The sequence below is a fragment of the Typopeltis vanoorti genome, chromosome 4 (genome assembly GCF_054136105.1).
Source record: "Typopeltis vanoorti isolate ZY-2024b chromosome 4, IOZ_Tvanoo_1.0, whole genome shotgun sequence".
Taxonomy (NCBI): domain Eukaryota; kingdom Metazoa; phylum Arthropoda; class Arachnida; order Uropygi; family Thelyphonidae; genus Typopeltis; species Typopeltis vanoorti.
Genome location: NC_143552.1, coordinates 161,607,701 through 161,635,096, shown reverse-complemented (window position 1 = coordinate 161,635,096; position 27,396 = coordinate 161,607,701). Strand labels below are relative to the sequence as shown.

General features: G+C 35.1%; 1 protein-coding gene across 1 annotated transcript in view; it reads right to left on the bottom strand.

Moving 5' to 3' along the window:
* The window catches only part of Cdc45 (cell division cycle protein 45), a 309,294-nt gene that overhangs the window by 144,134 nt on the left and 137,764 nt on the right, over window positions 1-27,396 (bottom strand). The window contains exons 9-10 of the mRNA XM_090392057.1: window positions 17,640-17,701; window positions 9,809-9,919 (exon numbers count right to left, since the gene is read on the bottom strand). Of these exons, the coding sequence (XP_090248183.1) occupies window positions 9,809-9,919; window positions 17,640-17,701 (173 nt within the window). The remainder of the gene's footprint in view (window positions 1-9,808; window positions 9,920-17,639; window positions 17,702-27,396) is intronic.

The window sequence follows — 27,396 nt, the reverse complement described above, 5'->3', positions numbered from 1 at the left end:
ATGATGATTATAAATCATTTCAAATCATGTTTCCCTAGCTGAATCAATGCTTTCTTCATATTTTTACAGTGAGCGTGTAACATGTGGCTCTTGCTTACAAATAACCACTGTTTTCGAAGAATATTAGTATATTTGGGTCAACGAGCTCACCTCTAAAAGCAGCTCAACTTTATTTTTAAAACTTTTGTAACCTTTTTGTTTTTCAATACATTATTCATTTTTATCATTCTCAGGTTTGGGTAGCATTACCAAATGCTACCCAAACCATGTGTTTCTGAAATATAGATAAAAAGTCAGCATATGTTGTCTATTAACTCAATGTCTTATGTTTTTCAATTTTGCAGGGCGAAAAACCCAAACTTCAAAATGAAAAAACCTTTATCACCTCTGTATGGGACTGGATGCTATTCCTTCCTATTTCATATCCCTCATATATTCTCTTGTTTTCTGAATCAGTCTGAAGGTATCATCAAAGATAGTATCAATTTCTTTATTCTTTTAGTGTTCTCTTCATGTAAATTTATGCACATCTTTATGTTGGAACACAGATCAAGTTAGAGACAGACTGTTTTTATGAACAGAAAACCAGTAGGTAATCACCATAATTATTATTATCCTTACCCTTTTTGAATTTTTCTAAAAAAACTTCTTATAGGTTTGTGCTTCATTTCCTTTGCTGGTTGTGTCAATCTCTGACAAGAACCAGATTTTTTTTTGTCAATATTTTCCTCCAAAATGACTCAAAAAAAAATCTTTTATATATTTAGTACTGGTACCTTTAAAGGAATCACAGGCAAAAATCAATTTGAAATTTCCTATTCAGATAATATGTCCAAATCGCTAAATGTAACAATGCATTTAAGCATCCCATATAAGAAGCTTATCTTGTTGATCAATTCAGGTTCGGTTTTCTTTTCTTGATTGTTACTGTTTGAATGCACCATCTCATACTTGTTTTTCAATAGGATCTCTCTCATCTGTTTTAGTTCTCTAGTTCTCAGTAAGACATATGTGTTACTATGTCCAACATGGTATTTACAAGATTACTGTGATAGTTTCGCATGTTTATTGTGCTTTATTATTAAATGGTGCTGTTTTCAGTTCAGTCAAGATTGTTCCAGTGGTAACTTATTGTTCATTCTGGTTCCCTGATAAAAGTAGCAGAGTCTTGTTTATTTAGGTAATGGCTCAGAAGGTAATGACATCTACTTCTGCTTGTGATTTACTCCAATGTATCCTTTCCTTTAGTGTTACACAGTGATCAGCATTCATTTCAGACATATTATGGAGACCATAACCATGTTAGAAATAATTACTTTAATTTCCCAACATTTCGACTTTCATATTAAGGTCATCATCTGGAGTATACACATATATATATATACAAAGATAAGCTATATTACATTTCAAATTACATGTTAAATTAAGACACCGCTTTTACTACAGAAACGTGGTGTCTTAATTTAACATGAGAGTTGTTATATTAGAATTAAGATCCTGGATTACATATGGTCCTATTTATAATTAACTCTTAGACAGAAAGGTTATATGGGTAGAATATGTGCCTTCCATATTCTTGAGATTTTTTGACCATCATTATTGTTAAGATTAGGGTGGTTGATAAGAATTTCACAGGCCTCCTTAAATTTACGTTCATACCACGTTTTGGTGTAAAACAAAGATGATTTCACTTTGATAGTTGAACTATAGAAAATCAAGCTTCAAGGATATTTTGTATTTCAACAAAACTAAAAAGTTAGAAACTTTTCTACATGCACTCCAGAATGGAGTTTGTCCTTAGCAGAGCAGATCAGATTTGCTAATGTGAAGTTTGTTTTGAATGTGGTGTGAAGGTTGTATTTACTAGTACTTTGGCTATCTCTTCAGATGTCCTCAGAATATAGGGAACAGAAATAGTGGTGCTTTGCTCTTATGTGTTTGGGAGTAGAGGGGAATGTAGTGTTTTTTCTATTTTATAAAAGCTGTATAATAAAATTAGTTTAATCCTTTATCCAAGTGTGAGCAAACAAAGTTTGCGCCTGAAAGTATCTTCAGGACTGGGTTAAGGTGGTACAACACCAGGGCAACTCATTGTAAAGGTGGAGCAAGCTACCAACACTCCTATCTCAGTATCTCCTATAATGCAAAACACATCTCCTTGCGGATATGTCTAATGTTATGCATTAAGGGTAGAGATGACCTGCTAATGCTTCTGCCTGGTATCTCTACTTGGGCCTGGCTCCCACTGAAGAGACCTCAATAAAGGTCGAAACTAGTCTGGGTAGTGGTCCTTCCCTTAATGCATAACATTAGACATATCCGCAAGGAGATGTGTTTTGCATTATAGGAGATACTGAGATAGGAGTGTTGGTAGCTTGCTCCACCTTTGCAACGAGTTGCCCTGGTGTTGTACCACCTTAACCCAGTCCTGAAGATACTTTCAGGCGCAAACTTTGTTTGCTCACACTTGGATAAAGGATTAAACTAATTTTATTATACTCTAACCAAGTGAAAAATAAACTTTCAACATCTTTCTCTAAATCCAGAGTAATTTATTAAAAAAAGGATGGCAAAACATTTGGCAACTCCTATAGGTAGAGATGACCTGCTAATGCTTCTGCCTGGTATCTCTACTTGGGCCTGGCTCCCACTGAAGAGACCTCATTAAAGGTCGAAACTAGTCTGGGTAGTGGCCCTTCCCTTAATGCATAACATTAGACATATCTGCAAGGAGATGTGTTTTGCATTATAGGAGATATTGAGATAGGAGTGTTGGCAGCTTGCTCCACCTTTGCAACGAGTTGCCCTAGTGTTGTACCACCTTAACCCAGTCCTGAAGATACTTTCAGGCGCAAACTTTGTTTGCTCACACTTGGATAACGGATTAAACTAATTTTATTATACTCTAACCAAGTGAAAAATAAACTTTCAACATTATAAAAGCTGTGGCCATTGGCCAAAAAAAGTATGACAAAGATAACTGAGTTGTGTGGCAAGGGATGCATCACTAGAACAAATAGTGTTTTGAGGATCTTACACTGTTGGGTTAAATGATGATATGATTGTTCATTTAACATATTATAGTATGTTGACTTTTTATAAATAGAAAAAGATAGTGAACAAATAGTCAAGAAAAGGCAGAAAAAGAATATCGAAGAAATTCATCAGAAAAAATAATCAAATAACCGTCTGCATTTTCTTGACAGATTAGTCATTGCCTTTCAGATGGGTCACTAACTTTTTCTATTTATAGAAAGCCTCACCCTCCCCACACACACTGGAAGATCTATATAATCATATCATCATTCAGCCCAACAGTAAAGGATTCCCAAAATACTCATAGAACCAGGGCTCTTTGATCTAGTGATGTAAGCCTTGCTACAGAACTCAGCTATCTTTGATGTATTTTTTTGGCCAATGGCTATAACTTTTACAAAATAGAAAAAATACTACATGTCCTCCCCTACACCCCCAAAAAAGAGCAAAGCATCAATATTCCTATTCCACATATCTTGGGTGCATCTGAAAAGATGACCAAAGTATCAATAAAATATAACTTCACACCACATTCAAACCACACCTCAAACTGGCAATTGTGATTCACCCTATGATTGTGACTTGGCCTACTATGGACAGACAGAAACGATGTTCCCTCTAATTTGTACTGACTCGTGTGCATAAAAAACATTTAGTGCACAAGTTTCCAGTCCCAAACTCAAAGTGTGCACTAATGCAATATTTCTCATATTAATGTTGTCCTTTTTTTCATCTAGCTATAATCTGTAAAATTGCCAGCACTAAATTATTTTGCTTAAATTCATGTAGCAAAAAAAATATCCAATCACTGTTTGCACGAGTTCAAGTGATTATACTATCTAGACAGTAGATATTCTAAATAAATATGCCTCTGCAACTAGCTAACAGGAGAGCACCGTTAGTAGATATCTACTGGATAATGAGTGAATGAGGATGGGCTGGCAATTTGGGACTTAGCTGACCAAATTGTACTCTACTGACTTAAACCACAAATGCATATGGTGATACAACACAATGAGATTTCATGCTGGCTGGGGCATTGCCGGTTAAACAAGGCACCCACTGTTTTCATCAGGGAACCAGGGTGAATAGTGAAAAGTCAGCTACTGGAACATGCTCCAACTCAACATCTATAAGAAGAAGAATAAACCCAGTATCAGAAGAACCGAAGATAGGAATCATCAATATAAGGAGTATTAATGGAAAGGAAATCGAACTTGCAAAAGAATTGGAAAAATACCACATAGGCATAATTGCCATTAGTGAGACAAAGACAACAAAAACAAGTGAGATTTTACTAAATAGTAAGTATAGGATGTTATTTTCGGACAATGAGGATCAAGGAAAGGAAGGAGTAGTGACAGCATTCAATACCAAAAATGAAGATAAAGTTCTTGATTGGAAGGCAGTTTCAAGTAGGATTATGTGGACGAACTTCCAAATGGGGACATGGACAATGAAACTTATTTGTGTCTACGATCCCACAGAAGATTCTAAGGAAGAAGTGGGGAAAATTCTGAGTCATTAGAACAGGCATCTGACATAAAGAAAACAGGAAAAGTAGTCCTTGTTGGATATCTGAATAGCAGAGCAGAAAATGAAACCCACCAGGTATATAGAAACATTTTGAGAAAATTTGGAGAAAAGGGAAAAGCTAATAATAAGTCGGTATTTACTGGACTTCTGCTCATGACATGGACTAGTCATTACTAACACTATGCTTCAACATAAACATGTGCACAAGTTCACATGGAGAGAAGACACAAGAAATAAGAAAAACCTCACTTGACTACATCATTGTTGATAGTGATATCATCATGCTCCTTCAGGATACAAGAGTGTACAGAGGATTTGAAATTGGAAGTGACCATTACTTAGTACTAAGTACAATAAAAATGGATATCACATTGAAAAGAACTCTATGTAAGAAAGTTTTAAAAAGAATTAAAGTTGAGCAATTTCTACAAGTAAATTGTAGACTTGACTATACAAACATTATTGAAGAAAAAATGAAACAAATTGAAAACAAGAACCAAACCTTGGAGTATCAGTAGCAAGCTCTGAAGAAGGCATTGATTGATTCAGCTAGGGAGGTATGTGGTGAAGTTGTCTGCAGAGATAGAAAAATAAGAACACTGTGGTAGACAGAAGAAGTTAAAGGAGCAGGCCTGGAAAAGAAGAAAGCATACCAAAAGTTCCTCACAAATAAATTGGCACATGCCCTAAAAGAATACAGAGAAATATGTAAAGTAGCTAAACAAAAGTCATGGGAAGACTTTGGGAAGAGTATGGAGGTTATTGAAGAAGCTTAGAAATGGAGGAAAGAGTACTGTAAAAAGAATCAAAGATGATAAAGGTGACATGAAAACTGAAGATAAGGATATCCCAGATGTCTGAAGTAATTACTTTGAAAGACTGCTAAACGAACCAAGCAGTGACAGAACCATACTAGAAAATTTTCAAGAGGAATGTAGAGAGCAAAAATACAGTGTGCAAAATTGTTACTTGTAGCCTGTACCATATGGACAAACTGATGCTGATGTTAGTTAGTTGCAGAGGCATATTTATTTCGAGTATCTACTATCTAGACAGTACAGTCACTTGAACTTGTGCAAACAGTGAGGGATTTTTTTTAGCTATGTGAATTGAAGCAAATTAATTTAGTGCTTGCAATTTTACAGATTATAGCTATATGAAAAAGAGTAACATTAATATGAGAAATATTATATTAGTGCACATGTTGAGTTTGGGACTGGAAACTTGCACACTAAATGTTTTTTTTATGCACACATGGGTATGGAGAAATCATATATTTCCCATTGATGATGGGCTCCCACTGATGGGACCTCAATAAAGGTCCAAACTGGTTTGGATAGTGACCTTTCCCATAATGCATATTTGTGCAACTATAATGCAAAGGATGTGCACTTTGCATTATGGGATACTAAGGCAGTTAATGTGAAGTCACTAGCCTCTCAAGGTGCGCAGCAGCTAGGTTCTCGTTCCTGCACCCTGTTAGTACCCATTACGGGAAGCTAAAACTGCTATCAACCAAATGCAAGTGATCGAACTAAAATGCTCCCAAATTTCTGCCCTAAAGGCAAAAGTGAATGCAAGAAATAACATACTAAGAAAGCTTACCTCCTCCAAATGGGGTGCAGACCCTAGCACACTGAGATCTTCTGCCTTGGCCCTTTGCTATTCTTCTGCTGAATATGCCTGCCCAGTATGGTCCAGATCCTGCCATGCTGAAAAACTAGACCAAGCATTGAATTAAGCTGCCACTTAATTACAGGATGAAAGAAAGAAGAAAAAGTCTGCTTTTCTTCATTTGTCTGCTTCTTTCATCAGCTGATGAAAGAAGCACACAAATGAATGATGAACGCCACCCACTGTTCGGCCAGACCACAGTGCCCCGAAGACTAAGATCCCAACATAGCTTCCTGACAACTGTTGAACCACCTAAAAACCTCCCAGAGACAAGACGTCAACAATGGCTTGCACTATATCCTAAAAATAATACTGGTATTCCCAAACAGCCAAACATCTTCCACGTGGTGCCCACTTGGACTGGAATACTTGGAAAAGCCTAAACAGACTCCGGATGACAGGATGCTGCAAACAAAACCTCATCAAATGGGCTACCTCACTGGCCCAGACAATTGTGAGTGTGGGACAACCCAGTCCATGGAACACCTTTCTTGTCCTTTCTTCCATCGCCTTGTGCAAAAGAGGACCTTATATCCTGCACAGAAAGAGCAGTTGATTGTGCAAGATACATCTGACCATGTTTATTGTATATAAGCTATGTATAGTTTCCTTTTTTTCATATTTAATTATTATTCCCTGTATAATTCACCTACCAAATCTAAGCTGATCTCATTGTAATGTATCCTAATTTGTTGTAAATCATGTTGTACCACTTACTTATTACTGTACTACTTGTGTTTGGATACGAAATAATAAATAACTAGCCTCTATATACAAGTAGCCTAGTCATGAAGATACTTTTCATGAAAACTTTGCTTATGCTTGGATAAATAAGAATATAATTTCTTGGCAACCTTAATATAAAGGTAACTAATTAGTTACCTTTATAAAGGTAACTAATTAGAGCATATTAAGCTGTAATGGATTGTAGTAATATCGGAGTGGAGAAATTGGAGAAATTACTAAATATAATAAGTGACAAGTATATGATTTATCAAATAATTCATTTTTATAATATGTTCAAAAATTGACTGCAAATTAGAAATTCTGAAAGCAAAAATTTTTTGTGTGCAATTAATAGGTGCATACACTGCCTTTTTGAATGCTGTGTGTATGCATCACATACAGCTTTGAGGGATTAGACAGGAAGTACCATTAACATCTGACACATCTGACTGAGAACACAAGAAATACATTCACTACCATCGTTACAGCGAGTTAGGCCTGGCAAATAATTAACTAGCATTGCCATTGATGGATAACTTGTAATATTTAGACTGAAATATATGGCTTTAAATAAGTACTATTTATTAATTTCCTTGTGTTTTCATGTGAATTGAAGAAACTTTATGGCGCAAGTATCTCTTAAAGAATGAACGGCTCCACGTCTGCAAGTTTTTTGGGGGGTGGAGATTGAGAGTAGTAACACATGTAGGCTAGAGCATTCAGACATGCATTTACAGATATGTTTCAGTAAGGAAATACCATGAGTAGACATAATAATTAAAATTATAATAATGGAATTAACTCATGTAAAATATTATTTATTAGTATAATTTTCGCCTGAGTATCACAGGCATCTTCAGCACATGTTAGTATCACAGGCATCTTCAGCATCTTCAGCTAATTAAACAATAACTGACAATTCCAAAAGGTGCCACCTAAGTAGCTAATGTAAGATAACTAAAAAAGGTCAATAAATTTCCTAACTTATTAAAAAAAAAGGAAATATATATATATACAATTAAAAAAGTTAGGAAAGATTAGCTGATTTTTAAAGTACTATCTCCCACAAAGGGGATAGATGTAAACCATCGGATCTGTTTAAACAGATCCAATGGCGAAAATTATACAGTACTAATAAATAATATTTTACGTGAGTTAATTCTGTTATTATAATTTTAATTATTATGCATTTACAGAAAACTTACACCATGCAAGTAGATATATACATACACAAATCCCCCTCACAACAATATGTTATCATAAAACCCTTTGTTAACAGAACATTCTATCTCTGTTCCAAACAGCCTTCCCTTAAACACTTAGGAGCACTTTACAGCTTCTCTTTGGCATATCCGAATTGCCAGCATCACTATTCTTGCACTTTGGGGGCCATTATTAAGTAAAGTTAGGATTACTTGAACACAAGCACTGCAATACCGTGACAGTCAATCTAATAACAACTGAGATGGCTACTAAGTGACAAAGGGATGGGAAGCATATACAATACAGCGTGGATATCTGGACAAAAAGATGATTCACGTCCTGGGTGGGACAGAGTGGGATGGAGCAAGATTTCATTATGCTACTCAGAAAGGCATGCAATTTAAAACTTATGAATTGTTAATTTCTGGAATTCTCCATTTAATATTTTCATAGTGTGGTTGACTGCAGGTAACTGAAACGACGGAAAGCAAACATGTGGATAAAGGGGGGGGGCAGCTGTGGTATATGTACATGTTCACATTTATTAATGCAATTATATACTTAGTATTACCAGAGCTGCCATTCAGTTAAGCAGAAGCATAATGAGAAGAAACTTAAATATAGTTATAAGTAGTAAAACTGCATGTTTTATGTAATCCTGAGGAATTAACACAGAAGTATTGTTCGTATATTATAAATTAATTTATGTTGTTTACCATAGTGTATCTATGTCAAACTCATAGTGTACAATCACTGTATTAACAGCAGCCATTTTATCACTTGAGTTTTGCTTTGACTCTTGGTAACAGACGTATGTTAGTTGTTACGCTAGCCAGCAAAGAGTAGGCAACCAAGGAAGATGAGCCGGAATGGTCTAATAAACTACCGAGTTAAGCTCTCTAACCTTAGAAAAGTTTTCATATGCATCTTTAATTACTCTCCAAGGATACAGAACTCTAAAGTTAATAATCGAAGAGAGTATAATATATCAAGCCTTCATAGATTAGTGAGAATAATTTGTGCTTAATGAAAAGCAAATGACATTCCAAAGAGCAATATGGAATTTGCAGAAACGTTTCTTTTATTGGAAGTGTATTTGGAACTGCTTAACTAAATATATTCCTATTGTCTGAGCAATTCATCATGCCTATTTCAGAAAAACGAAAAAAAGATGCACTAAGGAAACTTGCTTACTGAAAGGAGACATGCAAGTATAGGTATCCCTTGCTTAACGTGGGATTTGATTAATGCGGCCTTTACTCTCTTAACTATCTCATAACTTACAAAAGAAATATATAATAAAATCCAGGTGGGATAAAGGCTTCTAGCTTTTATCTGGAATCTCTGCTCAAGAGACCAAACTGAATGCTAACAAAATTATCATTATGTAATATTTTCACCATTTTATGCTACATATGATGGAGACAATCAAAAAATGCAACTGCATATGAAGTGCACCCAACACAACTAACTGTCACAAATGATAATATAGGTCTGAGATGAAAAATCTACATCTACATGATGTCTAAATATCAAGATTGGGCATACTTAAAGAAAAAATAACTTTTCTAAGATTTCAAAAAGAAAAAAAAATACTGTATTTATTAATTATAATCAACTGAAAAAGATGTACCTGTTGTTAAGTCGTGATACATGATTTTGCAGCGAACCAGCATTTAATACATATTTATCTTGTTCTATCCTTTTAAAAAGATATTGCTCAGTTAGACCCACAATAGCAAACCTGTTAATAAACATACAAGATTTATACATTCATAATGGATTTGCTTAGCACTTAAATATTGCAACATAATTTACTTATTAGTTAATAACTTAATGAATCCAGTTAAAGCTGAGACCTATGCTTATAATTCTAGTAACAGTTTTTCATGTGGCAGTGAGTTTGAAGCTACCTGGTGTGTGGTGGAATCTAACAAGATCAAATACATAGCATACAAAGTGTTGTTACAAACCTGGTGGATCAGTTGCTAGTGATGAAAAAATGCATCACCAAAAAGAGATGATGGGTACGAAAAGAGTAAACATAATGGGAGCCTTTAATTATCCAAACACTGATTGGGTAGCAATAAAATCTCATGAGAAGAATGAAACAGAAGGGACTTGATTATAGTGTCAGAGGATGTTTCAGTCAAAGACATAACTATTCTGCCTCCAGTTGGTGACAGTGACCATGTGGCACTCACTGGGGACGTGAAAGTTTATGAATATTCCATTCAGAAAAAGTTACGTGCTGAACTACAAAGCAGGAATTTATGACTAACTGAGGAGTATACTGAGTTCAGTGCAATGGTATTGGTTGCTGGATGGGAAGAATATCGACAGTGCATGGGAAGCATTTAAAAAATACTTAAATGATGCAATATCAAAATGTGTCCCAAGATTTCAAAGAATAAATAGGATAAGAGGCAAATGGATGGGTAATCTTACCAAGCAAGAGATTCATAAGAAAAGGATGATGTGAAAGGAATACCATGTGCATAAGTATGATGTCCATTATGAAAATTATAAGCAGCAGGCTAGAAGAGTCACAAATGTTGCACAGAAAGCTAAGTGTGAGTATGAAAAGAAACTGGCTTGCAAGCTAAAGATAACTCAAAAGAATTTTATCAATATGCTGCAAGTACAAGAAAGAATGAATATGAAAGAATAACTCTTCTAAATGCAGATGGCAGGAGGGTTACAGATGCAGAAGAGATTGTTCAACTAATGAGTGCCTATTCTGTTAAAAGGTATGAACCTGGTGTATTCAACATTGAGCTCACTGTTACTTCTTCAATGGATGAAAAAAACCAGGAGCATGAAATGGAGATATTAGAGCTATTGCACAAACTTAATAAGAATTCAGCAATGGGGACTGATGGGATATCAGCACAGGTGCTAAAAGAGTGTTCAATTGCACTGGCTATTCCTTTGGCCAGGCTATATAATTTGAGTCTCAGAACAGGGACGATTCCTCAGGAATGGAAAGAATATATGTTAATCCCATTGCACAAGGATGTTGCAAAGACTGATGTATCCAATCCAACTTTCGACAAATTGGTATCTCAGGAGTGGTGGTGAAGATTTTGGAAAAACTGGTTAGAACTTGCATTTAGAAATGGGTTAACAGTAAATCTCTACTTTGCAGTGAACAGCATGGCTTTACAAAGGAAGGTAATGTTTTAACAACTTGCTCACATTCTAAAATAATGTCACCATTGAACTAGACAAGGGGAATGGATACACCATGATACTTTTGGATTTTGCTAAGGCTTTTGATAGAATACAGCATGGAATACTGTTGCATAAAATGGAGAATATGAGATCAGATTATAAACTATTGGCGAGGATAAGAGGATGGTTGACTGACATATCAAAAAATCGTATATGGGGAGGGGGGGAGGGTAAATCTGCAAGATTCAAGGTAACCAGTGGTGTGCCTCAAGGGTCAGTCCTTGGTCCACTGTTATTCAATCAGTATTAATGACAATGGGAAGGATTTGACAGGCAACATACAGCTATTTGCTGATGATGCAAAGACAGGTAGGGTAATCAGGAATGCTGCTGATATGCAGTACTTGCAGAATGATTTGAATGGCTGGAATTGTGGGCATGTGAAAATGGCTATTATTTCAATGTTAATAAACATAAGGTCATTCACTTTGGTGTGATCAGATATCCAATGTCATATTATATTGGTGGGATTATGCTAGAAGAAACAGATCAGGCTAAGGGATCTTGGAGTGTTAGTAGATACTCAGTTAAAGTTCAGGAGCCATGCAGCAAAGATTGCAAATACAACTCAAAAGATAATTGCAATGCCGAAATGAACTTTCACATGTAAAGATAAGAAAATCATTTTGTCTCTTTACAAAGTCTTGATATGACCTCACTTGAACTATTGCATGCAGGTCTGGTCTCGGTGGTGATTTTGATACAGTGGAGAGAGAGAGAGATGCAAAGGAGATTGTCAGAAATGTTATCAGGATTGTGGAATACTGATTATGAAGGGTATAAATTAAAGATACTAAGAAATTATATACTTGGTTTAATCCTTTATCCAAGTGTAAGCAAACAAAGTTTGCACCTGAAGTATTTTCAGGACTGGGAAAACTCGTGGTAAACGTGGTATGATTTCACATCACTTGCCTTAGTATCTCATAATGCAAAGCACATTTCCTTGTAGACATGTATAATGCTATGCATTATGGGAAGGATTATTACCCAGACCAGTTTCGACCTTTATTGAGGTCTCATCAGTGGGAGCCAGACCCAGAGGTGATATCAAGGTTGAAGTAATGCAAAAGTCATGTTTTCATATATGAGTTGCCAAAAGGGTGTCATACCTTATTATTATAATACTCTGGATTAGAGATAGTTAATTATTGAAAGTTTTTCCACTTGGTTATACTATAAATTAAAGATACCAAGAAATTATATACTTGGTTTAATCCTTTATACAAGTGTAAGCAAACAAAGTCTGCGCCTGAAGTATTTTCAGGACTGGGGCAACTCGTATAAGTATCCCATAACACTAAGGAGTGTTAGTAGATATTGTAGTTAGTAGTCCTGAAAATACTTAAAGTGCAAACTTTGTTTGGTTACACTTGGATAAAGGATTAAACCAAGTATATAATTTCTTGGTATCTTTAATTTATAGTGTTATAATTTATAACCAAGCGGAAAAACTTTAAACAACTGATTATGAGGGGAAATTGAGAATTTGTAGGCTGCAGACACTAGCAAACAGGAGAAAGAGGGATGATATGATTGAGACTTATAAATTTCTGAAAGTGTTATACAGGATTATAAGCAGCAGACTAGAAGGGGTCACAATTGTTGCAAAGAAAGCTAAGTCTGATTATGAAAAGAAACCGGCTTGCAAGCTAAAGATGACTCCAAGGAATTCTATCAATATGCTGCAAGCAAAAGAAAGAATAACTCTTCTGAATGCAGATGGTGTGCAAGTGACAGATGTAGAAGAGGTTGTTCAAACTCATGAGTGCCCATTTTGCTAAAAGTTATCAACCTGGTGTAATGGAATTTTTTTATTTTATGCAGAGTAGGGAAAGCACAAGAGGGCATCTTTGAAACTGAGAATGAATGCTGCTAAGAAGAGAGTGAGATCTAGATTTCTCTCTCATAGAGTGGTGCATGATTGGAATAGACTGCCATTGAATGTTGTGTGTGCAAGTTGTAGTGTGAATGAATTCAAGAACAAGTATGATAGCTGGTGAGTGCAGTATATCGCCTCCCTCAATGAGTCCCTGACTCCCTGGAGATATCTTAATATATTTTTCTTCAAATTCTGCTTTCTCTATATAATAGATTTTGTTTAATGCTTTGATAAATAAGGTATAAAGTTTCTATAACAGTGAGAGGTTCTGCTTTAGCAATTCAGTGGTAACGTGAGCACTACCCACTTCCAAATGTTCTGTATTTAAATAACTTCATATTATATATATTTCTTTGCACTTTAATTATGACATAAGATGATACAATAGAAGCAAATAATAAACAGTTTATTTAAGTAAAAAACATCTATTTTATAGAATTTTTACCCAGCATAGTATCTTCAGTATACAAAAAGTGAAGAAGCTCAAACACATGACAGAAGGATTAAAAATTCAGATATGAAATCTGAATTGTTATGAAAGAGCCAAGCAAAACAGTTAAAATGACAGCAAAGATCAATACAGTCTAATTTCAGACTGAAGTCCTAGTGAGGTTTAGTAGAAAATATACAACAAAAATATAATATATAAAATTTAAAACCAATGAGCAATGTTAAACAACATCACTCCCACAACTTGTTAATCCTTTTCTCACGTGCTTGTTCTGTTATTCTACCTTTCATATTGATATCATCCATGATAAGAAGAGGGGAAAATTCTATAAAGAAATTTTACTTTTATACATGTAATAAATATGTATTGTTTGTTTTTTACTTTCTTTTAATATTCTTTTAAATTCAGAGGATAAAGAGGAAAGGAAAGGAATAGGTGATATTTTAGCAAGCTGCACATGCCAAACGGCTAAATTTATATGAGAGGGATCTGGAAAGTTTTGATAAACACCAGTTCTGATAAACTGGAAATTTCCCTAAAACAAAAATGATGCCAGCCTGGTTGGCCGAGGAAATGCTAGTGGTGGTGATGGGCGATAGATGCTGTTGGTGTAGTTGGTGGATCCATTTACTGGGTTTCCATGGAAGAGCAGCGGTACACAAGCCGAACATCACAACAACGAATGAGGCGGCTCATTTGGCCTGGTGCAAAAAGCATCTGAACTGGACAATTGATCAGTAGAAAAACGGCACTCCAGAGCAATGAATCAAGTTTTATCTGTTTCCAGTCTGATGGCAAAGGTGGGTGTGGAGGCAGCCTGGTGAATGCTTGATACTACAGCGTGTTGTACCCACAGTAAAGTTTGGTGGTGGTGGTGGAGTAATGGGTGGGGTGGTAGATCTATGGTAGATTCAGCTGGTTTAGAGTGAGACCACTGGTCGTTATCCATGGTTCCATGAAGACAGCTCTCAGTACCTTGATATTCTGGATAAGCAGGCGCTGCCTACACAATGGAGTTTTATGAAACAGACCCATCTTACTATCAAGACGACAATCCCCATGCGACAAAGCTGCAGCTGTTATGGTATGAAGAGGTCGATGTTAAATGACTGCCCTGGCCTATGCAGAGTCCTGACCTCAATCCCATCAAACATCTGTGGGACAAATCGGAGCAGCGATTGAGGTCCAGAGCAGCATATACTCAATCAGTCGCTGAACTCAGTGCTGCTTTGATGGAAGAATGAAGACAAATTCCAAATGATGTCTGCCACACATTGGTGGAAAACCTCCCTCAAAGGGTGCAGGATGTGATCAAAGCCAAACGGTGGACATACCTGACATTAGGGTTTGACTACTGGTATCAATTGTAAATTGCTCAAGTGTCTGGACAATTATTGGAAGATAATGCATGTGCATTCCATAATATATATATATATATATATGTTGAAGATACCTAGCTATTTTAATTATAAACCTGGTTTTAATCCGTTTCCCAAGTAAGCAAACAGACAAGTAAGTCAAGTTTGCACCTGCAAGTAGTGCAAGTCTTAGGCAACTCGTGGTAAAGGTGGAATAAGCTCTGATCACTATTCTTGGTATTTACCCTTAATGCAAAGCACGTCTCCTTGAGGAGATGTATGATGCTATGCATTAAAGGCAAGGGGCCACTACCCAGACTGGTTTCGACCTTTATTGAGGTCTCATCAGCGGGAGCCAGGCTTAGAAATACCAAGGTTTAAGTAATACAGAGCTTATAAATATTTTACCAAAACAAGTTACCATAAGGTGCTTTGACCTTATTAAATAAAAATCTCAGGATGAGAGATAGATATAGAAAGTTTTTTACCTTGGGTATAATATACGTTGAAGATACCAAGCTATTTTAATTATAAACCTGGTTTTAATCCATTTCCCAAGTAAGCAAACAGACAAGTAAGTCAAGTTTGTGCCTGCAAGTAATGCAAGTCTGGGTGACCCGCACGTAGTGCAAGTCTTAGGCAACTCGTGGTAAAGGTGGAATAAGCTCTGATCACTATTCTTGGTATTTACCCTTAATGCAAAGTACATCTCCTTGAGGAGATGTATGATGCTATGCATTAAAGGCAAGGGGCCACTACCCAGACTGGTTTAGACCTTTATTGAGGTCTCATCAGTGGGAGCCAGGCTTAGAAATACCAAGGAATTTCTAATTGCACTACGTGCGGGTCACCCAGACTTGCACTACTTGCAGGCGCAAACTTAACTTACTTGTCTGTTTGCTTACTTGGGAAATGGATTAAAACCAGGTTTATAATTAAAATACCTTGGTATCTTCAACGTATATTATACCCAAGGTAAAAAACTTCCTACACACACATATATATATGTATGTATGTATGTGTGTGTGTGTATATTAATATATATATATATATATATATATATATTAAAGTAGATATTATAATGTCCAACATAATTAAACTTCACTGAACCGCTACTCTTTATGTAACTCTTCTCCCCCACCAATATTTAAAAACAATATAATCAAACACGGTTTTACATCAGTGGTTCATAAAAAATCTGTACAACACAAACCCAAAAACCTAATGAAGAACAAAACTACAGATGCAAATCTTGAGTCCAACTCCCACTCCTGTCTAACCTGCTTTAACTCTTTCCTTATCATGCTTTAGTTAATTTATTTGGTGTTTACTTTCTGAATTCTGATAATAATTCTGACCTCCTGATTATCTATATCTAAAGCTTAATTTTCTGCAGTCCACATACTAAACAGTGAGACTATTTCCTTGAGGAGTACCATTGTCCACAACTTAAATTGGCTTTCTCTTCCTCTTCTTCGGTTACACAGATCAACTGGTAGAGATGCCAAAGAATATATCTAATACAAATAACTCACCAACCTATCAGAATACCATATAATTCTTGACATCTGACTAAGATCCTTGACCTTTCTTAACCAGCAATGTCAATTCTCCTCTTGGTAAGTGAAACTGTAACCTTGTCCAAGTTTCCTTTACTATGTCACACCTTTCACCCAGCCATTCTCAAACTTCAGCCCTTTCAAAGAGAATGATCATGACTTCTACTCCCCATTTCCATTATGTGATTACCATTTCCATTTTCCTAACACTGTGTGCCAAAGCATTGGGATCAGCAATAATACATCCATTATGTTCCAAAGTAGACAACTGGTGTATTTTGTATCTACCTTTCATCTTCTGGATTTTATCCCACACAGTTTTTGCAACTGGTTGTTTGATTAAACGATGATGTAAATTGGATCCAGGAGTGTTTTTGATTCTGACATTTCACATGACATGCTTTGGCACAAGCACGTTTAGATGCTATTAAGTTTGTTGTGGTTGATAGATGAAATTAAGCTGGAAGAGGTCATTAGTAATAGTGCACATCCTTTCTTCCATACATTAAAAAATTATGGAAACTACCATGTTTCAAAACAACTATAGTAAAACTTCAGTTAATATAAACCAAAGGACAAGGGAACATCTGTGGAAGTTAAGTTCATGTACAGTTAAGAAAGGAGTAAGAGCCAGAGTTTTCTCTAATAGAACTGTGAGTGAGTGGTAGATTTTGCCTGTTGAAGTAGTGAGTGCATCTGGTTTGAATTAGTTTAAGAAAAGGTACAACACAATGATGCGTGGGTGATGATGTGAGACCTTGATTCCCTGGAGGTCTAGTAATAATATGTTATTATTACTAGATAATAACATTATTACGTATAATATGTTATAGGTAACATTATAATAATAACATATTACTACCAGCATCTTCTGGTGGCAAGCTGGCAATAATTGGTAAATTGGTCAAAAAAATGTTGCATACTTGAATGCAGATAATAAAATAAAGATAATATATATAAATAATAAAAAGCATCCTTACCAAAGAAGGTCATTAGTATCTTTAGAAAGTTTCCAAGCAAGATCAAACATTACTGCCGAAATCTAGATAAACAAATAATAATAAACCAACATTTTACAAACATTTGTAACAAAATAAAAAGTATAAATTATTGCATTCTTCAAACATCGCTTTATAGTGCATACCGTAAAGTTACAAATAATCACTGAGATCAAACCTATCGTTATGTTTTTAATTGTCTTTTTTGTGTGAATACAAAAAATTTAGGTGCAGTAAGTTAAAAATAAATAAACTGTTGACTATTAATAAATAAATCTGAAATGTGAACAAATACAAACAGTGTTTGTTTTAAATATATCAATGAAATTAAACATTGTAGCAAAGTTACCTCAATGGTTAATTACTATTATAATAATGGAATTAACTCACGTAAAATATTCTTTATTAGTAGAATTTTCGCCTGAGTATCACAGGCATCATCAGTACAAGTACAAAGGCTAATTAAACAATAACTGATATATATATATATATTCACAAAGCGCCATCTAAGTAGCTAAAGTAAGATAACTAAAAACAGTCCTTAAATTTTCTAAATTTATTTTGAAAAAAAAAAATATATGTGTGTGCGTGCATATACAATTACAAAAGTTAGGAAAGATTGGTGATTTATAGAGTACTATCTCCCACAAAGGGAAAAGACGTAGACCATCGGATCTGTTTAGATTAGGGGAGTGAAGTAACGCTTCACATGTTTCTTTGTAAAGCCGTTCCATGAGGAACTGACTTTTGTCTTTTTCCAATGAACTCTATGTCTAGTGTGGTGATGGCATGCTCTGCAAGTCCAGACTGTTCAGTCTGGCACACAGATTTTTCATCCATGATTTGCACAACAGTTAAACATGCCATGGCTGGTAGGATGGTTAAATGACCATACCTACCTTAGATTAGCTTTGCTCTCACACAAATTCTTGAATGCTAACAATGTTTTCTTCTGTGTGTTAAGGCTTAAGTGCTGTGAGGACACATGTTGGAGGTTAATGGAATATTTACAACACTAGGAAAGGATTAAAAACTAATTTTAATGCAATATTTTGTCTGTCACTGAGTCATCCTCAGGGATTACAAATAACTCTTGTAACGCATACTCAAATACAACACAATACTAAGTGAAACACGTAGGTGACTCAAAGGTACTCTATAAATCAGCAAATCTTTCCTAACTTTTGTAATTGTATACAAATATATAATTTATTTTTTTTCAAAATAAATTTAGGAAATTTAAGGACCTTTTGGAATTTAAGGTTTAGTTATCTTACTTCAGCTACCAAGGTGATGATTTGTGAATATATCAGTTACTGTTTAATTAGTCTTTGTACTTGTACTGATGATGCCTGTGATACTCAGGAGAAAATTCCACTAATAAAGAATATTTTGTGTGAGTTAATTCCGTTATTATAATAGTAAGTAATATGTTTACTCACCGTATTTCCTTACTGAAACTTATTTCAATGGTATCTTATTGGTATTTCAATGGCACACACACTTTTCATCTCCAGATTTGCACAACAGTTAAACATATCATAGCTGGTAGGATGATTAAATGATCATACCTACCTTAGATTAGCTTTGCTCACACACAAATTCTTGAATGCTAACAATGTTTCCTTCTGTGTGTTGAGGCTTAAGTGCTGTGAGGACCCATGTTGGAGGTTAATGGAATATTTATAACACTAGGAAAGGATTAAAAACTAATTTTAATGCAATATTTCATCTCAGTCACTGAGTCATCTTCAGGGATTCTAAATAACTCTTGTAACACACACTCGAATACAACACAATACTAAGTGAAACACATGGGTGACTCAAAGGTCCTATCTAGGTGGTATGCCCCCTCTCTCTCTCTTACACACACACACGTATGTATGTGTGTGTGTATATATATATATATATATATATATATATATATATATATATATATATATATATATATATATATATCAGTGGCATCACATGCCTATTTCGGCTGGGTGTGCTGTCGTGGCTTACATAAAACGTGTTACAAAATTCACATCAGTTTGACTGTATGATTGCATTTTTATTGCTGTATGAAAGTTTTAAGAATGTATAGTACATCAGTGTACATCTTAATTGGTCTAATGCAATTAACTGTAGGATAACTTTGAATACTTTAATTTATCGATTAATTGTGACCAAATCTGTGCAGAGTGGAGGACAATGTGTTTGTTTTAAGATACTGTATATTAGAAAACAATAATGAAGGAGAATGCTATACAGGTATCCCTTGCTTAACGCGGGATTTGATTAACGCACCGAAATTAACTGCGGCAATCCCTTGATATATGCAGCAAGTTTCGATTAACACACCTTTAACCCTGTGGAGTTCACAGCTGATCTGACAGATACATGAAAAATGTTTAATATAAATATTCTTACACAATTCAGTGTATAGCTTAGAGGTCATGAGTAGCTGTGCATTCGTATGTTACGAATGATATTCCACACTATTTTTTGCTGTCAGTTTGGTTTAACACACGTTATGTAAAGGTTTGTGATATTTGACAGTAAATTGTATCTGAGAGATACCGCGACCTCCGATGTCGGTATAGTATGGTTTTGTTTTATATTTTTATTCTTTGTTCAATAATTTCTAGATTGTAACTGAAAATAAACAATCATATATTACTGAAATAGAGAACCAAAGGCTTATTTATCATACATGTCCTCTAGGAGATGTGCTTTATTTACATTATGGAAAATACTAAGGAAAGTGATCTGGAGCTTACTCCACCTTTACTACGAGTTGCCCGTAAGGTTGCTTATGCTTGCATCTGCCGAAATTTTTAGTTTTTATATATTCGGCATGAAACTCTTGTAGTTTCTATATTCAGCTATGAAATAATGTGGGATTCAATATCCACTTAATTTGTACCATCGTGTATTATGTTTGCAGTGTTTTTTCTTTATGTTTTATCGCTTGTTTGCCGAGGTCGGGAGAGTCATTGTGATTGTTATCATAGAATTTATGCCGATAAGAAAAATATTAAAACTGTTCAAACGACTCTTGATAACTTCTTTTGATAAAAAAAAAAAAATTGCAGTAAATAATGTAGGTACAAGCATTTATTAAACATTAAATTTGCATTCATTTTTTATCTTTCCTAAAAGAGTACCATATAAAATGAATTATTAATACAGTAATCGATCATGGACGAATTGTAATTTTTACCATTGATTATTAGATTTAATTAATGCGATTTTGATATACACAGTAACATCGAGGGATAAATTAACTGTGTTAATCGAGGGATACCTGTATATGGTTAGTATATTTCAATTACTTAAGGTGTAAAATTTGGAAGAGGAGGAGAAGTCTTACCTCCTTTGACTACAAACTGTTTCTCATTGTAAATATGAGCAAAAATGTTATAAATTTATCAAAAATTATATATTAAAAACGTGTCTATATTATATATAAAAACTTGCCTACCATGTCAGTTCACACTTCATGCCCACAAAATAGATGAAACTCAGAAAAGAAAAATAGCAACTCATATCAAATGACAATGTTTAAGTGGATTGGTTAACACAATAACCAATCACAGGTTCTAGGTGCTATTGTCTCAGAGCTCAACCTGCCTCGCCTTCTGATTGGTTTAAAACTACTAGATCACTAAGAATTTGACCTGCTGCACCATCTATACAAAGGGTTCAAAGATGTAAGTTTACGCGGTTTGTTTACTTTTAGAAATCACACAGTCTGGAAACAATTAGGAGAGTCTTTAACAGGAATATATGCAAAAATATAATATTAGTGATATTGCTATTCGGTGGATGGGCACTGCACACCCAGAATATTCACCCCTGATATATATATCTACTCTATAATATAAAATAAGCCTTTTTATGTAACGGTTTTGTGTCACATTTTTTGTCAAGTTATTTGAAACTCAGGGGTTACCCTGAGTGTCGAGTCTTCAAAATTCGAGTCATCAGAATTCAAGGAGAACCGGCCTGCCTACCAGTCCGGAACTCGGGGGTTGGATGCCAGGGAGGGCAGAAGCCCCCCTTTCGAGTTTTCAAAATTCGAGTCAACAGAATTCAAGACAGATGGTATAACATGTCCGGAACTTGGGGCCTATAGGCACTGGGGGGGGGGGTCCCCTTTCGAGTTTTCAAAATTCGAGTCATCAGAATTCAAGGAGAACCTGCCTACCAGTCCGGAACTCGGGGGCCCGTAGGCGCCAGGGGGCAGAACCCCTTTCGAGTCTTCAAATTTTGAGTCATCAGAATTCAAGGAGAACCGGCCTACCAGTCCAGAACTTGGGAGGGGGACGTAGCCCCCTAGTATATATATAAAAATCTAAAATATTTTATATAAATAAAATCAATAAAAATATATAAAATAAAATATAAATACATACATTTTTTTTTTTATTATTTCAAAAGTTATCTCCTACTGTGTAAAGACCTTGAAAATAATCAAATCAAATTGCATGTACTAATTCTTTTGAATAGTAATTCCAGTGTTCCTGTTTAATTTTCCTTATCTCACTATTAATTGTATTTCACAGTTTCATATTCTTTACATGCTGAAGCATTTATTTTAGAATATTACTTTTTTTTTAATATCAACTCCCTATGGAAAGGCTTCAGCTTATAACATGACAACAGTGGCACGTGTGTGCAAGTGATCACAGAGAAGAACAAAATCTGCTAATGTGTTTCTTGAAGAGGTGAAGGTTGTATGCATTGAGGAAAATGGTATGGGGAAGACTGTTCCATAGGAAAATTTTATTTCATAGCCCAGATGTCAACGAAATGTATTTTTCTTTTGCTAAACTTTTTGTCTATTTCTTTATATCTTCTCTGCCATTGGTTAAGAGCTAGTATATGATTAGTAATGATATACTCAGTTACAGTTCTTCTTTCCCTAGTATTCCAAATGTATTTATATCTTCCATTCAAAAAATAAAATAAAATAAAAAATTAAATAATAATAATAATAATAATAATAATAGAAATTTTTACATCACTGATAATACTAAAATCGAAATTATATTTTAAAAATAGTAATATCAAGTTCATTTCTAGAAGCCACTGTTTTTATGAATCTGTGTGGATGAGCTTGTAGTTAGAGTTTAAATGTTCTATTTGTATAGTATACTGTTTGACATGTAGGAATACAATTTGGTCTTGCCAACCTAGCTAAACAAAAGTCATGGGAGGACTTTGGTAACTGTATTCTTATTGGCTTAAACCAAAATTTCAAATGATGGTACAACATGTCAGAATTTCATGCTGGCTGGGGCGTCGCCAGGTTAAACAAGGCCCCCGTTGTACTCGCCAGGGAACCAGGACAAGCAGCAAAAAGTCAGCTACTAGAGCAAATCCTAAAACTTACCCCAACTCAACATTATCGGAGTTCAAGATTGGTACTATCAACATAAGAAGCCTGAATGGCAAAGAAATGAAGCTAGCTAAGGAATTGGATAAGTACCAGATCGACATAATAGGGATGACTGAAACAAAAAAAACACAAAAACTGGGTGAGATCTTTCTGAACAATAAATACAAAATGTATTCAGGCAATGACAATCAAGGAAAAGAACGAGTAGCCATAGTATTCAACACTAAATATGAGGCTAATCTTCTTGAATAGCAGGCAGTCTCAAGTAGAGTGATGTGGGCAAATATCACAATGGGGAAACTGAACAATGAGACTTATTTGTGCCTATGGTCCCACAGAAGGTTTTACTAAGGTAGAAGTGGAGGAATTTTTTTGAGGCTTTAGAGAAAGCAAATGACACAATGAAAAAGGAAAAGTTGGTCCTTGGAGATCTAAATAACAGAGTAGGAAATGAGTGTCACACATACAAAAATATTTTTGGAAAATTTGGAGAAAAGAGCAAAGCTAATAATAATGGCAAATACCTGTTGGATTTCTGCTCAGGACACGGACTGGTTATTACTAACACAATGTTCCAAGATAAAAATATGCACAAATTCACATGGAGAGAAGAGGCAAGGAATAAGAAAAGTCTCCTTGACTATATGGAGTAGTAATATCACAAAAGAGGAAGGTCACTAGTAGAGTGCCACAGGCATCTATTTTGGGAAAATTATTGTTTAACATGGACGTTAATTACATTCGGACTAGCTTAACTGCAGATGTGCAGCTGTTTGCCAATGATGCAAAGTTAGGAAGAGCTATAAGAAGTAGAGCAGCCATTGTGGCCTTGCAGAAGGATCTGAATAGACTATAAGAGTGAAGCTATCAATTCAATGTTACAAAGTGCAAGGTCCTGAAATTTGGTAGGCAAGTTTGGGATGCAGAGTATGCAATTGATGGAGAAATTTTAGGAGAGATGGAGGAGATGAGAAATCTGTGAGTGATGGTGAACAGAGACTTGAAATTTAACGGTCACATTGCTAAAATTGTAAGAACATTCCAAAAGATTATGGCAATAATAATCAGAAGGACATTGACATGCAGAAGCAAAGAGGTTATAGTTCCCTTGTATAAGGCTTTGATCAGGCCACACAGACTATTGTGCACAGATTTATTTGATCACCTGGTTTTCAAGGAGATGTATTGGAGATGTAAAGGCTTTAAATGATAAGGCTATAAGATCACTGACTGACATATGTAACAAAATATATTTGAAACTGGATGCCTACCAAAAGATTTTAAGCATTCGACATTCCTACCAATGCTTAATCGAAGACAATCAAATGTGAAGAGTACAGAACAATCAGTCTGATCAGTAGACAGATAGTAAAAGTTATGTTATCATCCTAGGAAGAAATAAACATAAAATCAAATTGGAAATTAATGAAACACAATCTGGTTTCCAGGAAAATAAAGGAACTAGAGAAGGACTCTTCAACATTAGAACTATTATAGAAAGATATCTGGAGAAGCAGAAAAAAGTCTACTTATTTTTATTGACTACACAAAGGCCTCTGACAATATACAACATGAACAACTAATCGAATGCATCAGAAATTAGGAGTAGATGGTAAAGATATCAGATTACTGATAAATCTATATCAGGAGCAAACTGCCTCAATAAAAATATCAGGAGAAACCTCGGAGGAATTTCCAGTAAAGAAGGCTGTGTCAGACAAGGTTGTGTTCTTTCTCCTATATTGTTTAACCTCTATACTGAAAATATCTTCCAGCAATTAGAAGAATTTAAAGGAGTCAGCATAGGAGGCAGGAATATAAACAACTTAAGATATGCAGGTGATACAGTACTTCTAGCTGAAAATAAAAAAGATCTTCAAAACCTACCAGAAGAGACACTGAAGCTAAGTGAAAAATATGGACTTAATTTCAACTTCAAAAAACCAAAACCATGCCGGTAACAAAAGGGAAAATACCCGATATAAATATTAAGATCAGAGGAAATACTTTAGATCAAGTAGAGTTATATACATTTATTTGGGTCAACTAATTACAGAGAATGGAAAGTGTGATAAGGAAATATTAAGAAGAATAGAAATTGCTAGATCAACCTTCATTAGCATGAAAAACATTCTGACCAAGGGAATTTAACATAAAAACAAGAATTAGGCTGTCCAAATGCTACGTATGGTCAACACTGCTATATGGAGCAGAAACCTGGACAATATCAAAATATTGTGAAAATAAACTAAAAGCCTTTGAGATGTGAATCCTCAGAAGAATTCTTAGAGCTCCATGGACTGTCAAAAAAACTAATTTAGAAATTTGGAGATGATTGGAGAAGACAGGAATCTGATGAAAACCATTAAGAAAAGGAAAAATACCTACCTTGGTCACATACTAAGGCATCCCTACAAAAATGATGAATCCCTACAAAAAACACTTCTAGAAGGAAGTGTTTTTCTTCCTTCTTCCTCTTCTTCTTTTTCCTTGTATCAGGAAAAAGAAGAAGAGGAAGACAAAGAACAGATTGGATGGGAAATATTAAGGACTGGACCTTTTTGTCCTATGAAGAATGTAAAAGAGAAGCACAAAACCATACATGGTGGAAGCTCATGGTAGTGAACCTCCTGGGAAGAGATATCTGACAAGGATTGGAGAAGGTTTATTAAGTTAGTGTCAAGTCTATGGAATGTCACATATGAGGAGAGATTGAGGAAATGCAATTTATAGAGCCTTGTGAATAGAAGAGAGGATATGATTGAGGCATATTAGTTGGTGAGGAGTTGTTACCAGATTAATGCGGAGAAGATATTTCATAGAGACCATCCATGGAAGCTGTATAAGGAGGGATTGAACAAGGGAGTGAGAAGCAGACTATTTACATGGAGAATGAAGTAAGTAGAGTGCATTGCATGAAAGTATGGCAAATGAGGAAACGGTGAATGAGTTCATCATTATCATCAATTTCCTGATATGTACCCAAAAGGGGTGTTCAGGTTAATATGACAGCACTACATGATTAAGTTTACATTATTCGTAATCTCCTATCAAGAATTTTCTTCCAAATCAATCTATTACTTGTCAGCACTCCAATAGTCATATCTAACATTTCATGTTTCTAAGGCACTTCTGACTGACTGAACCAATCGACCTAGAACTTGGTCTTCCTATGGGTGTCTTTTCTGCCATCTTGGAATCAAACACCATTTTTGCTAACCTTTCTTCACCCATTCTATTTAAGTGGCCATACCACCTTAGATTAGCTCTGCTGACACATTCCTGAATGCTAATAATGTCAAGTTCCTTTCTAATATCTTCATTTTTAATATGATTCTGCCATTGATGTCATCAGATTACTCTCCTAATTTTTCTCAGAATCCTCATATCTGTGGTCTCCAGTCTTTGATCAAGTGCTTTTTTTCTAACCCAACTCTCAGATCCATAACTTAAAATTGGTTTAAACACTGTCTTGTATATTGCTAGTTTGGTGTTTTGGCTAATTTCTCTCTTATTCCATATAAATTTATTCAGCTGGCTAAGCTTTGCTTATTCTGTTGTCTATTTTCAGATTTAATCTGCCATCTTAACTAGAAACTGTGCCTAAATAGCTGAAATATTTTACTTGTTCTATAAGATCTCCATTCAGAATATATTGAAGTTTTCTATGCTCTTGCCTATTTTCATAGTTTTGGTCTTTTTATTGCTGCTTTTCATACCAAATTTGTTACAACTGTTATTCAATTTAGTTAGTGAATCCTGGAGACTTATACTAGATACATTTAGGAGTACAACATCATCTGCATAAAGCAAAGAGCTAAGTTCCAATTCCAATATCAGGATTGATGCCACTTTCTTTCATAATATGATCCATAAAAATGATGAACAAGAGTGGAGATCATATGCATCCTTGTCTTACCCCTGATTTTACGTCAAACCACCTTCTTGTATTTCCTTCAATTCAAACTGCTGATTGAAAACTTAAATATAGATTGTGTATTGCTCTGGATAATGTTCCATTCACTCCATATAATTATAGTGTTTGGAAAAGTTTTTCTCTGGGTGCCTTGTTGTAGGTCTTTTCCAGATCTACAAAACTTAAGTACATGACACTTAAGGAATATGACAGATCCTTGTCATATTCTCACAATTTCTCAACTATTTGTCTGAAAATCTGATCTTCACAACCTCTATTTGGCCTAAACCCAGCTTGTTCTTCTCCAGGTTTCCCTTCCACAATCTTTCTCAACCTCTTTTCAGTATGCTTGCATAAATCTTACCTGGAACACTTAGTAGAGAAATTCCTCTGTAATTCTCTCATTTTTATTCCCTTTATTATAGATGGGGTAC